The sequence below is a fragment of the Marmota marmota genome, unplaced genomic scaffold, assembly GCF_001458135.2.
Source record: "Marmota marmota marmota unplaced genomic scaffold, marMar, whole genome shotgun sequence".
Taxonomy (NCBI): Eukaryota; Metazoa; Chordata; class Mammalia; order Rodentia; family Sciuridae; genus Marmota; species Marmota marmota.
The window spans coordinates 4274645-4288826 of NW_026000136.1; the positions used below are offsets into that span (position 1 = coordinate 4274645).

At 54.0% G+C, this 14182-nt stretch overlaps 1 protein-coding gene and 1 long non-coding RNA gene across 2 annotated transcripts in view; one reads left to right on the forward strand and one right to left on the reverse strand.

The window, feature by feature from the left end:
- Foxk1 (forkhead box K1) overlaps positions 1 to 11276 on the forward strand; it is a 90866-nt gene extending 79590 nt beyond the window's left edge. Inside the window, exons 6-10 of the mRNA XM_048785179.1 lie at positions 347 to 540; positions 1602 to 1768; positions 1855 to 2139; positions 3092 to 3316; positions 3848 to 11276. Coding sequence (XP_048641136.1) covers positions 347 to 540; positions 1602 to 1768; positions 1855 to 2139; positions 3092 to 3316; positions 3848 to 4125 — 1149 coding nt within the window. The 3' untranslated portion in view covers positions 4126 to 11276. The remainder of the gene's footprint in view (positions 1 to 346; positions 541 to 1601; positions 1769 to 1854; positions 2140 to 3091; positions 3317 to 3847) is intronic.
- A 1390-nt stretch (positions 11277 to 12666) lies between these two features.
- On the reverse strand, positions 12667 to 14171 carry LOC125611178. The gene is made up of 2 exons (XR_007341311.1): positions 13905 to 14171; positions 12667 to 13324 (listed from the first exon to the last, which is right to left on the reverse strand). It is a non-coding gene; the product is annotated as an uncharacterized LOC125611178 (long non-coding RNA).
- Between the last annotated feature and the right edge of the window lie 11 nt (positions 14172 to 14182).

Consider the following 14182-nt stretch of genomic DNA (forward strand, 5'->3'; position numbering starts at 1 on the left):
TTTCCCTGGTTGCTATTTCCCATCTGCTGCTCTGCTCAAGACCAGCTCTGAACCCCGGAGGCCCAGTCAGGTCCGGGTGGCAGACATGCTCCTGCATGTGGCTTGTCTCTCCGTTTTGCTTTTCCTGCAAAGAACAGTGACGGGTTTTACCTGAGTGGAATTTGGATAGGAAAAGCTGCCCTGGACCCTTGGACGTCCCCCATGAGACACAGTCACCAGGCAGCCATAGGGCAGGCCATCCATGCCTGTCACCTCTGGTCTTGCAGCTTTTTACATGCAGATTCGGGGCAGTGGGATCTGTGCTCTGACATGCTAGTGACCAGTGACTGTCCCTGCTTCCCTGCAGAATTCTATCCGGCACAACCTCTCTCTGAACCGTTACTTTATCAAAGTCCCGCGCTCCCAGGAGGAACCTGGGAAGGGCTCCTTCTGGCGAATAGACCCTGCCTCAGAAGCCAAGCTTGTGGAACAGGCGTTCCGAAAACGGAGACAGAGGGGTGTCTCCTGCTTCCGCACCCCCTTTGGGCCTCTGTCCTCACGGTAAGCCCCCTGCTGTCCTTGAGCGCTTAGGAAAGCTGACTTCTCCAGGTGTAGAGGGTCACAGATTGTTCTAGACACCACAAAACTCCACCTTTTCTTGAGACAGTCTCAGGACCACTGATGGACTCATCACTCCATTTATCAGTAGATTGTTGACTGCTCCTCGAATGTGTTAGCTCTTAGAAGCGGAAGTGTGTGATGCACTGAAGACAGGTACCTGTCAGTGCCTGTGAACCCGAGCTTTCTGCCAGGGAATTGAGGGGTCCCAAGCACAGCCAGCTGCTCCCCTTCTCCATGGTGCAGACCTTTGAAGGAGCAGATGAGAATGAGGCTGGTGAGCTCAAAAGCAATTCCGCTGTTAATCGAGTGGGTACTGTGACTGACAGGCTGTCAGGTGGACCTTCTTGCTGGTCGTTGGCACCTGCCTGGCCACCTGCCTGGAAGGTGAAGGCCTTTCCTGCCCAACTCGTTCCTGGCCATGCTCAGTCTGGAGAAGCAGACTGCCCCTTGATGGGCTGGCAGCTGTTCCCACGCTTACCTGTCGGATGAGTGGCTCCGGGCTGGGCAGGGGATGGAGGGCTTCCAAGATGAGCATCAGCCTCAGGCGCTCCACGCAGGCTTCTGTTTCAGACTCGATTCTGTGACAGGCCGCCCCGGGCCCCAGCTCCCATTTCTGGTCTGGGGCCTACAGATGTGGTTCTCAGGCAAATTGTTGTGCCAGCCGTCCAACGGGAGCTATGTCTTTTGACACCGAAGCCGAGCCACTCTTAAGGATTCTGGTACCTTTCAGGAGACAAATGCTGTTGACTGTGGCACTGCTGGGAGCCATAGGTAACGCCTTGCCCCTGGTTAAGGGAGCACCCGACACTCAACCCCCACTGAGTGGAGCTAGGGCTATATCACCAGGTGACAGAGTTGGACATGCCTCAGGGACAGAGAGGTGCCTCGGAAGCCTGAAGTCGGGGGTGGAGGGACGCTGTGGTGTGTGGCACCTTCCAGGTCCTAGTGGTTCTGTGACATGTCACTTACCACCCTGGTCCTTTCTCTTTTTCCTTTTTCAGGAGTGCTCCGGCTTCACCCACTCACCCTGGGCTGATGTCCCCTCGTTCCAGTGGCCTGCAGACTCCAGAGTGCCTATCTCGGGAGGGCTCCCCCATTCCACATGACCCTGACCTGGGGTCCAAGTCGGCCTCTGTTCCTGAATATCGGTGTTCCCAAAGTGCACCCGGTGAGGCCCGGTCTTGTCCTTTCCTGGCACGACAGCCCTGAACAGGGCCAGCAGGGTCACGTCCTCTCTCCCTCTGCTCCCTGCAGGCTCCCCTGTCAGCGCGCAGCCAGTGATCATGGCTGTGCCTCCCCGACCGTCCAACTTAGTGGCCAAGCCCGTTGCCTACATGCCAGCTTCTATAGTGACCTCACAGCAGCCCTCGGGCCACGCGATCCACGTCGTGCAGCAAGCCCCCACCGTCACCATGGTCAGGGTGGTCACCACCTCCGCCAGCTCAGCCAATGGCTACATCCTCGCCAGCCAGGGCTCAGCAGGGGGCTCCCATGACACGACGGGTGCAGCCGTGCTGGACCTGGGCGGCGAAGCCAGAGGTAATGGGAGCCGCTGCTTCGTCTCAGCTGTGCTGGCTGCAGACGCCGCTGCCCGGGCCTGGGCCACGGGCCTCAGAGCTGGCCTGTCAGGCGGAGGCTCAGGGAGGGCGGCTCCTGCTACTGCGTCCCCTAAGGCATCGCTGACTATCCCCAAGTGCCCCCTCGCCTGGCTGAGGGTGCAGCCTGTGGCACGTGGCTGTGGCCTTGAATTTTGATTCTCCTCAAAGTGACACTGAGTTTAGTTGGAACTAATTTAACATTTTCTCAAGGAGAAGGAATAAGAATAAGCCTGGGGAGGTGACCTCTAGCACGCTGGTGAGGAGTCTTTAGAAGTTATTGGGAGGGACAAGTCATGCTGTAAGTTCCTAAAAGAAGTCCAGATCCCAGGGTGGGCCAGCCAGTGCCTCTGTGCTGAAGAGCACCTCTCAGGGGCACCTCCCAGTTAAGCAGGTGGTGTTGTGTGATCACGGCCCACTCAGTCTTGGTGGCCATTTTTTATTTTAATACATCATCATACAAACTGTCTCTTGGTAAAGACTAAGCCATGGCGCTAAAACAAGACCATTTTGTTCCAAATAATACTTTCTGTTTTGCGGATTAAATTTGGGATTTGGGTTGGCTCAAGTTTAAGGTACACTTTTTCAAAATCCTATTAATTGTCTTTTGTTGTTGTTGTTGTTGTTTTTGGAAACACGTTTCTTCTGTGGGATTTTCATTTGAGAAGCAGTTTCTCCCAGGGCCGCTCCCTCCTCCCACCTCCATTTGCAGGTCCATTGCTGAGGCATTTGTGGCCTTTGATGGCCTCATTGGCCAAATGCAGTTATTTCTGTTGTGTTTCGTGTGGTGCCGGGGATTGAACTCACAGTCCACACATGCTAGGCAAGTGTCCGACCGCTGAGCTGCATCCCAGGCCCCTGCCGAGGGTGGTTCTGATTCGCTTCGTGCCCCACAGGCTTGGAGGAGAAACCCACCATTGCATTTGCCACAATCCCTGCAGCCAGCCGCGTCATCCAGACAGTGGCCAGTCAGATGGCCCCTGGGGTTCCTGGACACACAGTCACCATCCTGCAGCCAGCCACACCAGTGACCATCGGGCAGCACCATCTCCCAGTTCGGGCCGTCACTCAGAATGGAAAGCATGCTGTCCCCACAAACAGTCTGGCTGGCAGCGCTTACGGTGAGGCCCGGCCCCTTCTCTAAGCCCGAGTCCTGAGCAGCGGGGTCCTGCCCACAGTCAGTGAGCACACCAGAGCTTTTCCAGTCCCATCACTGTGACGGTGCAGCTCAGTAGGGGAAACCAGATGTCCCCGTGCCGTGCAGGCCACACTGAACTGTGGAGAGACAGGAGGTCAGAGGAGGAACATGGGGTGGGGCCCTGGTTGGAGTGGGCTCAGGTCTAAGTGGGTGGTCCCAGGCAAGTGGTGTTGTGTGACGGAGGTGGGGGAGGAACCCTGGGCACGGTTCTAGGGATCAGACAGATGCAGCAGCAGGAGAGCCTGAGGTGGGCTCCTGGCAGGCTGGAGGGAGTCAGAAGGAAGTGTGCCTCGAGCAGGTAGAGAAAAAGGGGAAGGCTGGGCACTGCCCTGGGAGAAGCCAGAGCTGGGAGCCAGGTCCCTGTCTAGGTGACCAAGCCCTGTCTAGGTGACCAAGGAGAATGGGTGTTGGTCCTCCATAGACTCCCAGGTAACCTCTCCTTCCTCCACCCCAGCCCTCACCAGCCCCCTGCAGCTCCTTGCAGCCCAAGCAAGTTCGTCCACGCCAGTGGTGGTCACCCGGGTGTGTGAGGTGGGCCCCGAGGAGCCAGCAGCAGCAGTCATGGCGGCCAGTGCCACCCCGACCCCAGCAACCTCCAACACCACCTCAGCCTCCTCCAGTGGGGAACCTGAGGTCAAAAGGTCCCGGGTGGAGGAACCCAGTGGGACAGCGACCACACAGGCTGGGGTGATGGCAGCCACCGGCCCCCAGGGCCCAGGCACCGGAGAGTGAAGTCACATGTACAAGGTGGAGCAGGACATGCCACAGGAACCTGAGCAGGCCCCACAGTGCCGACGGCTGCACTTGAGGACCCAGGAGAGGGGCCCCAGGGCTGCCTGCAGCACTGCCACCTGAGCGGTGGCCACCACGCCTGGAACACCCATCCTTCCCACTTTGCCTTCTGCCCTCCCACGGTGTGAAACAAAAACACATAAACCAGTTCCGACAACTGATCGCATGGTCCTGGGGATCTCGTGTGTTTATTTCCCGCTCCCTGCACCGCTGCCTCTCCAGGCCTTTTGGTCAAGGCATGGGGAGAAGGTCTGGCCCAGCACCTCAGGAACCTGTCAAGTCCGCCCATCCACCAGGAAGAGGACGCCGGCCTCGGGGCCTTTGCTGGGGCAGCAGCCTTTGCCTGGAAGACCCGATAGGAACTCAGCAAGGTTCCAGCCAAGGCCTTCTGGGGGGACGGGAATGGGACCGATTCCTGTTTGTCATAGTTGGGGAATAGGCAAGAGAAAGGCAGGAACTGCCACTCATGTACTGTTTTATGGTGTCTTTTCCAAAATGACATAGAAAATATTGGCATTAATTAGATGGGGGGGTGGGTCTGGTTTGACTTTGGACCCCAAGTATTTCTTGATGTTTAAACACGGAATTCAGGCTTATCACCAATTCAGGCACACATGAGAGGGCTTGTGTCCCTTGGGTTTCTGCCTGAGACAGTTTAGCAGCACTGGGCCGGTGCTCTCCTGGCTTCAGCCCTGTCTGATAACTTCAAGAAGGATCCGCGGCTGCCGCCTGGTGTCAAGATGCTTTGGGTGAAAGGTCAGTCTGAAGTCAGCAGCTGCAGTCTCCAGCCAGCCCTGGACACATGTTGAGCCGCACGCCCAGGAAACGGGGCTCCAGGCAGAAGTCAGTTGCCTGCTTGGCGAGGAAGACGTTCATGTGTGTCACCAGAAGACCAGGGTAAACCCCAGGGTCCCCACAGCTCTGTCCCCGGACTGGGGATCCACTGGGACACATCTGCTCACACTGCCTTTCCCACCACATTCCAGTTTCCTGACCTCCCCCAAATCCATCCACTGTTTGAAATTGGAACCGGTTCTGTCAGAAGCTCGGGGGCTCTGGTCACTTAGCAGAAAGGAAACTCCCCCCATGCAGCAGTTGGCAGGCAGGCCCACGCCAGCTCTGCTGGTTTTGACTTCAACGAGGTGAGAGCCAAAGGACAGAATGCTCCCTGCAGTTAGTTGGTCAAGGGGCTCCAGGGCACCTAGGGATGTCCCTCTGCATGTCCATACGACCAGCAGCGCTTTGAGCCACGTCACAGAAGCAGGAGCTAAGCCGGAGCTGAGGAGCCGTGGACCATTTGGCCCAGTGAGGGGATGAGATTGGAGCCCTTCAGCCACCCCGGGGGACCCTCGGAGGAAGCATTCGCGCATCCTTGCAGTGGCCAGGCACTCTCGCTGGTCCTCTGAGTGGCCACAGCTGGAAACAGCAGCGCTCCAGGGCAGCACCTGCCCTTGGCCTCACAGCCTCTCGCCAGCGGAGCAGCTTCCTCTGCCATGCCCTTGAGGAAAAGACCCAGGGACATCCAGTCCCTGGACAGCAGAGAGTGGCAGGGCACATGCCACCTCTAAATGGAGGGGACAGTTTCCCAGGTGATTTGGAGGTAGGGCAGGGAGACTGACCACGGCCAGAGCTGGTGGGCAGGAGGGATGCTCTCTCCTGCTGCTGCTGCATGTCCCCTCACCCACTAGTCGGGTGTCTGCTTGGCCAGGAGAACATTCATGTGCGTCACTAGGAGTTAAGGGGTAAGCCCTGGCCCTGCCCTCTTCCTTCTGCTTGCAGGGAAAACCCGTCGCTGTCATTATTTTAGCCCCTCAGACCAGGGGTTTCTATGGCACTAAACCTTAACTGGGAAATAAGCTCTTTGAAGTCTGTACCTTGGCCTTGGTGAAGTTCCGGGAGACGGGCAGGGTGAGGGCGATCCCTTCTGCCATAGCACCCTCCGCGCGCAGCGGCTCCTCCTTCCCCTTCCTGGGCCTTTCCGCGCGCCTGGTGTGTGCGTGGGTCGGGAAGCAGGAACAGGGAGAGTCCTAGGTGAGGACCTGTGACAAGGGATGTTAAGGTCATCAGATCCTTCTTTCCCTTCCCTGGCTGCACATGGTCACCTCTGTGGGGGATTCTGTTTGATTCTGGACAGTAGTGACAGCCACAGGAGGTGCTTGGGTGGTGGCTTCAGAACTGTAGGTCCCTGCGTTTCAGGTCTCCTGACTCTGGCTCCAACTTGTTTGCTCTTCTAGTTTCTGAGACATTCTGGTCCCTGTCTTCTATACTGTGTCACTGTGAATGTGTCACTGTGAACACTGCCCAGGTGAGGGGCAGAGGGGGCAGGGAGGGCAGGGACCCATTCTCAGAGTCCTGCTCGTGGAGGGTCTCTCTATTAAAGGGACAGAGAAGTGCCCTTGGGATCAGTGCAGACTCTGCGCAGGGAGAGGGTGGGGAGGCTGGAATGTCACGCTGGGTTGATAAACGGTGTTGGAAGGGTTTTGGTCATCCACCAGGTGGCATACCTGGCTCCTGCCAGAACTTGTCCTGGAGCCAGTAACCAGAGACCCAGGGGTAGCTGGTGACCAGAGCTGCACATCCCAGCCAGAGTTCTGCATATGCTCCAGAGCCACCAAGCAGGCCTCGCAGCTGGGCCTGTCCCGGAAGCCAGAGTTCACCCAGGGGCCAGGAGAACCTCTACCATCGGGCTCGGGCCTTTTAGGTGTCACTGTAGATGTGGAGCAAGAGGACCTGCTCTGGGTCATGCCAGGCTCTAGGCTCTGGCATGACCCAAGGTGGAGGCCCGAGGTCCAAGGTCCAGGCGATGGCCTGGGGAGGCTCCCTCCCGCCTTGCCCTGCTCTGACTGGAGCTTCCAAAGACCCGGGTGCCTGGCCAGCCTCTCCCTACTCAGTACATCACCAGACTCAGATGCAAGAGTGTGTGAAGACGGCCAGCCCTCCCAAGCAAGCTGGCGTGGTGCTGGGAGTCAGAAGCTACCCTAAGAGCTCGCCTGGCTGTTGGGACCTCAGTTTGCATCCCTCTGTCCGTCTCTCATGTGTCAAGCGGCAATTGGTGGCACTTTCCTTCCATGCACTTCGGGTGTTGGCTGTCCCTTGTGTCTAAAAGGGGACTAACCCACCGTCTCTGAGAAACTCAAGAAGGAGACTCATCATCCTTGAGACCAGGCCGGGAAGACAAGGGGTGGGGAGTAGGCCCAGGCAGGTGGAGGACCCGTGGTTTCCCACCCAAGGCCTAGTTTGTTCTATGTGGGGTTTCTGGGTTTCTATTTTCTATTTTTGTTATTTAGACCCAAGTCAAATGGAAAGGATGGGAGTAGATGTGGGCGTTGCTGGATGGATGTGTCATGGACCTAGGTCTCATGCTTGAGTGTTTTCCAAGTTGGGAGGTAAAGATCAGGTAGAGCTTCATCATGGCAGGGACAGAGACTCTCCCACTCCTCTAGGCCACCTCCGTCTCCAGGTGGGTAACCAATCTCGGGATCCACTCCTGAGGCTCTTTGCTCTCCTCCCCAGGCCTGGAGAAAGGGTGGCTTGAGGTCCTGGGATCATTTTAGCTAATGCTCATTATTTCCTCTGAAATGAAGAGCCTCCCTGGGACATTCCAGGTGGGCTGGGAGTTTCCAATACCAGGGTTCCTCTCTGTAGACAGAAATCTCTACACTGGTGGCATACCTGGTTCCTACCAGAACTTGTCCTGAAGCCAGTAACCAGAGACCCAGGTGTGGCTGGTGCCCAGAGCTGCACATCTCAGCCAGAGCTCTGCATGTGCCACTCTCTGACTTCGGAGTCAGAGTCCTTCATGGAGAACAGACCTCACTTGAAGAGACAAGAGCTTAGTTGAATGCAGGAGGAGGACAGGAAGAAAGGATTCCCCAAGCTCTTACAGCAAAGAAACAAATGCAGCTGGTGGGAGGGAGCTCTCTGCTCTTCTTCAAAAGCCTCAAATTCCCCTTTGCACCTAAGTGACTTCATCTGGTCCAAGGGACGGGACCCTCTCTAGGGACATTCCCCACCTGTCCTGGGCGCTCCCTCACCCTCTGAGAGTGCGCCTCAGTGCCCAGTAGCTTGCTCCGTGGTAAATACAGATAAATATGAAAAGCATTTGTAAGACTGTACTATTAAAAAAAAGAAAAGTCCCCATGTGCCGAACAGGAGCCTTTGCTGTCGTGGGCCACTCCGCTGAGCACAGAGAGCAGAGCCCGGCCGACCTTCCTGGTCTTGGCTTAGGATGGAAATGTGTTTGCCCACGGCCTCGTCTCAGGGCTCCTTCAGATACCTCTGCCTAGAAGCAATATTATTTAATAAGAACAATTTAAATTGTTCCAATTGCTGCTATGAAGACAGGACTGGTCTTCAGCTGGGACTTGGCTTTGGAGGCTCCCCAGTGTGTACGTGGGCTCTTTGAGGTGAGGGCAGATTACAGACTGGAGCAGAGGTCTCGTGCCCATCTCCGCCTGCCCACTTCCCGTTGTGCTCCTGTCCTTTGCGACTCCCTTTTGTCATACAAGTTGCTTTCTGCATGCCTTGTTGTCGCGCTAGGGTTTTTGGAAGGCTCAAGACCTGGTCCTGGTCATGCATACACGCTCACTGCCCTTGCTCAGGTCTGGTGCAAGAAATCTGCTCCCCACGTTTTCTCTCAGTACCCAAAGCTGCTGTGCAAGCATCAGAGCCGGCAGGGTGTCCCTGCAGTACTGCAGCCCTGCAGGCTAGTGAGCTGGCCCACGTTCCTCAATAGGAGACCCTTTCCCATGGTCTGTGTTTGAATTTCAGATGTTACAGTTGTAGAAGGGACGGTCCCGTTTGGAGCAGCTCTGCTTACCTGCCCTCACCCCATGAAGTGGCAGCAGCTTTGCAGCATGGGATTTTGTGATATTCCCATGGGCATTTCCTCTAACCTGAAACAGAAAACAGGCCCATTTCAATGACTTTGTTTAGGGAATATAATTTTATACTTATGTTAAAAAAAAAAAAAAAATCCATGCTCCCCTTTCCAGGTCTCAGCTCAGCTGTTGGAAGGAGCATTCCAGAACCACACGTAGGTGGTCTGGTGCAGTAGCCAGGGCAGTGCTGCCCCAGAGGTGAGGCCAACCAGATGCCCATCACCAGAGGTCCCCCGTGGGCAGGAGAGCCAGTGCTGTTCCCCTGTAGGTGGTGCGCGGAGGTTCTAGGGGGCAAGGCTGAGGGCACAAGAGAGAAGTGTGAGCCGGAGGGAGCAGTCAGCAGCATCTACTGGTGAGCCTCCCTGTGCCTGTGGCCACCTCTGCCCATGGTTAGACCTGCCCTGAGAAGTGTCCTTCCTTGAAACGGTATGCCCTCGGGCCCAGGCAGAGGTTCTCAGGACGAGGACTGAACTTTCCTCAGGAGCCCCCACCTGTCACCCAGCTGGGTGCTTCTGTTGCATTTTTGGGCAGGGCTGAAATGAAGATCCTTCTCTCAATTAGTGAGCCACGGGGAATTTTTAGCTTCTTTTACTCTCCCTAATGGCTGGTTGGGGCTGCAGAGTGTTCTAGAAAACAGTTAAGAGAGCAGTTACTTTTTATTTTAGGCATCCTCCATTCTTTCTGGGCAAAGACCCAGGCACAGGATTTTATTCATTCTCAGCATCTGCTCCTCCTTCTAGACACAGGTGGAAAGAAAGCCCCTGGGGCCCGTGAGCAGCAGCAGATCCTCTTAGGTACTGGGGTTAAGCAGCCAGTCACTGGCCATAGAGGACCCCTGGGGTCGCAGGCCCCACAAGCCAGCAGCATCTTTAAGCTGCTTCCTGGTTTCAGTCACCTGTAGGCTGCTGAGGACACTGGAGAGGGCTCCTTCTCTTCTTGCCCACTTCCCATGAGAGAGTCAGCAGAGAATTAGAAGAGTCCTGGATTAGATTCTGTATCTGGGATCTTGTTTCTGGAATGGTTTGCCCGTTTGATTCATCAGATCCGCAAGACACAGTGAGCAGCGTGCAGGAGGCTGGCCCAGAGGACGTGTGGCTGCCTGAATGAGGACAGGTCCCGGCATCATGCGCAGTCCCCCAGGGCTTCTCTCCCTGCAGTAAAAGCACTTGTGGGCTTCAGCATCTAGCACTGTCCCCAAACTCCCAGATATGTTGGCTGAGCCCAGATGAGCCCTGTGACTCTGAAGTAGGTTTTTCCCCCTGTGTGAACCACTCTGGCCTGTATGGATTCAAACTGTGTCTGTGGCCTCTGAATTTCTAGCTTAGCTGGGCCAGACCTTTTTTTTTTTTTTAATTAATAAAAATAGGGATTTAAAATCAAATATTTTGTTTGCCCTGACTTCCCTTGGAGGGAGGCATTTTGGATTCCTCGTTATACCTTAACTTAACATAGCTTGATTCCTGCTTCAGGAAAAGGTGGCAGAGAGGAAAGAAGAGGCAGGAGCTGTTCCAGGTCTTTCCTTAGGCTTTGCTGCGTCCCTGAAGGCTGGCTGCTCGGCGTGTGCTAGGATGGGTTAAAGCCAATACTGAAATTGATTTTTCTTACCTGAACGATAATTCTCCTGTAAAAATAATTTGGGGGGTGGGTGTTGTTCGGGGAGTGTGTGTGTGTGTGTGTGTGTGCGTGTGTATGTGTGTATGTGTGTGTTTTTTTTTTTTACAGTGGCTGTCTGAAGTATTTTCACAGTATGTTTAATAATCAGTGCTTTAAAAAGCAGTGGTATCCTGTCAAGTGGGGATTCTGGTTCTTGAGCTTGGGCTGTGTCCCATGCCAGTGGGTGAAGGTCCCACCCAGGATGGCATCCACACACCAGCTCCATGGGCAGGAGCAGGCGCTGGAATCAGAAAAACCAACAGACCCACGTCAAAAGCAGCCCAGCATGGGTTTTCATTTCATATGGGATACAGTATTTTTTTATTACAGAGCCATACTTTTTTTTTAAGTTGAGATCTGAATGTGATTTCTAATTGTATCAGACGTTAAATGTTTTAAAGCTATAACAAAGTTTAAAATTTCTACTTTTTGTTTTTCATTTAACTGTTCTTTTATCTATTAAATTGTTATATGTGGATGGGGAAGTTTTGTTTCTCCTCTTAGCATTTGTTTCTATAACCAGAAATAAAATTATATATTAAAGAAATGATAGCAAGATTCCGGGTGGTCCTTGTGATCGATTGTGATTGATTGGTCCTTGTGGTTGATTGATTGATTTGTGAAAATGTGTGTTTGCTACAAATATATCCTGTCAAGGCCCTGCGGTGTTTGTGCACGTGACTGTCTCACTGGGCTGAACAGACACTTGGACTGACAGATGGCCTTCCTGCTCCCTGGAAAGCACCCCCAATGTGCTCTGGAGGCTGAAGGGCAGCTCCTAGGGGGCTGTGTTTCCTCTTACTTGTTCTTGGTGGTCTGTTGCCCCAGAGAAGCCAATGGACAAAGATGGTTTCCACAGGTGCCTTGATTGCTGCACTGGGACTCCCAAGCTCCAAAGCCAGAGTATCTGCAGTTCCAGGAATGTGAGGACAGCTTGAGGCCATTTCTCAAGACATGATGAGGGACAGCCAGCTGAGCCATCCCCCTACTCCTGGGCCCACACCCACAGCTGGATCAGGGCTACCCACAGGCACCTGAAGTTGCCTCAGGGGCCCTCACCCAGGTGAGATTCTCTGCACATCTGTGTGTGCTGAGCCCCCACCTATTCCAGGTTATCGTGTGAGCATGAAGGGCTACAGAGCAAATATGTCCAGGCAGTGGCTCTGATGTCAACCTGGGGTCAGGCTCCTGCCCTGCCACACTTTCTCCTGCTGTGGCACCTCAACCTGGGATAAGCTGGTTCCTTCCATGCAAAATGGACACTGACCTCACAGGCATGGGTAAGTTGAGGGGTGTCAGAGTGTTGAGGATGTCAAAGTGCTCTTGGTCACCTGCAGCAAGGCTGGTCCTCTTCTAAAGGCCCCCAAATTGACAAGATTAATGCAGAGTCCCTCGAGTGGAAAGTTTGTGAAAATGTGTGTTTGCCACAAATACATCCCGTCAAGGCCCTGCGGTGTTTGTGCACGTGACTGTCTTGCTGGGCTGAAGAGATCGCTGGAATCTTTCAGACTTCACAGCTGCCCCTAGTTACAGCTCAAGTTTGTTTGCTTCTTGGCCTCCCTTCCGGTCACTCTTTTTCTGATACACAGTTCCAGCCATTAGCATACCATGACTTTAACAGATTCATGACAAGATTTTAGCCAAACAGCAAGCTTGAGAATGAGTTTCCTCTAGGGAGCTGCACTGGCTAATTAACATCTGTTTTTAGTCTTGGGTTTTTAAATTGTTTTTAGGACTATGGCTCACTCCCAAGACCTTAAAATAACATTTTGTGCAAACATAAGTTTTTTAAAAAAAAAAACAGTTCAAATATTAATCCCTAATAAAGCTTGGTTATGTGCGTGTGGAGAGAAGGCATGGGTAGATGTGGATCACTGGCACATAACAGTGAGCTACCCTGGGAACCTGGTATTTACCAGAGAAGCAAGTACACACCCCCAGTAAAAGATCATGACTGCAGTGTGATTCATTGTTGCCAACATCTGGAAACAAACCAAATATCCATGAATGAACAAGACAGGCTAAATAGTTCCCGATTCCATTTATCTGAGGTGTAGGAAGAGGCAAATTCATCCCTGGCAGTAAAAGTGAGGTATCTGGTATGCATTATTTCTGGGGCAGGGGAAGGGTAGAGTTGACAGAGGGGCACAGGGAGCCTCCAGGGAGTTGGAAATGATCTACATGAAATGGCCATGGCAGGAATCAATCAAACACGAATCAGTCTCCCACCAATGTAGCCAGTTAAACACCAGTTTTCTGATTTATAAAGATGCAAATAAATAAGATTTGGAAACTTCACTGTGTATGGTTCACCTTAAACATGAAAACTGAGCGTGCAGCAGGCATCCCATGGACTGCCTATTTAGTCCTCACCAGTTCCCCACTCCAGCCATGTACCCCATCAGCTGGTTCCCATCTCCCCATCCTCAGCACCAGCCCACCTTCAAGTATCTTCAGGGACTAGGTAAAGAATGGTGTCTTGAATTCGCATAGGTAATTGCCCAGCCCCTTCAACTATCCAGGTGTCTTCTCAGTGCCTAACCTTGACCGATGCAAACAAGAGAACATTCATCTCCACTGCCACTCTTCAGGGCCTGAAACAGTACCTGACAAAGGAAGGGACTCAAATCAGGGTTTGCTCACCTAATGACTTTCCACAAACTTCCCTTTCTGTTTCAATACCAAATGAATGGCACCACCCAGTGCCCAAGCGAGACACCTGCCCTTTGCCTTTGGCTTTTCCCTTCCTCTTCCTGCTCTCTAATCTTTCAATCACCAGGGCCTGCAAATCCCACCCCGGAATGGTTACCGAGTCTGCCTACTAGTTAGGAGTTCTCTAGCTCCCTACCCCATGCAGTCACCACGCTGTGACTACAGAAGGCAGCATGCTGCCTAGGCTGCCCCTTGCCACACCCTTAGAGCCCACCGCATGCAGGCCTTTCCGGTGGGATCCCGGCTCAGTTCAGGCGGCCAGGTGCTTATCACGCTGGACAGCAGCTGCGGGGTGTCTCCAGCGCCCCCAAGCAGCTTACAGGTGGGAATGCTGCCGCGGGGCCCAGCATAACCTCGGCACCTCACTCGTTTTTTTAGCTAATAGGCACCCACGTCCCCTCGCAGCCTGTGGCTTCGTCTGCAAAAGATAGCGACATCCTAGGTGGGAACTGAATGACATTTTTAAAGCTGTACCTAAAGCCCGAGATCGGTGCTAAATAAACTAGAGCTTTAAAACAAAAAAGAGCCGCAACAAGTCGCAGTTGATGGGCCACTTCCGGGCCGCGCCACCATAAGGCCTGCACGCCACCCAGCCGTTCAAAAAACAGAAAGTGGAAGGGGGCACTAGGACATGGCGCCACCCGAGGCCGGGCGACCAGGTGCCAGAGCGAGCAGTTCCGGGGTCAACGAGAGATCCGGGGGCACAGCGTCCACCGAACCCGAAGCCGACCAGGACCCACAGCGCAGGCGCC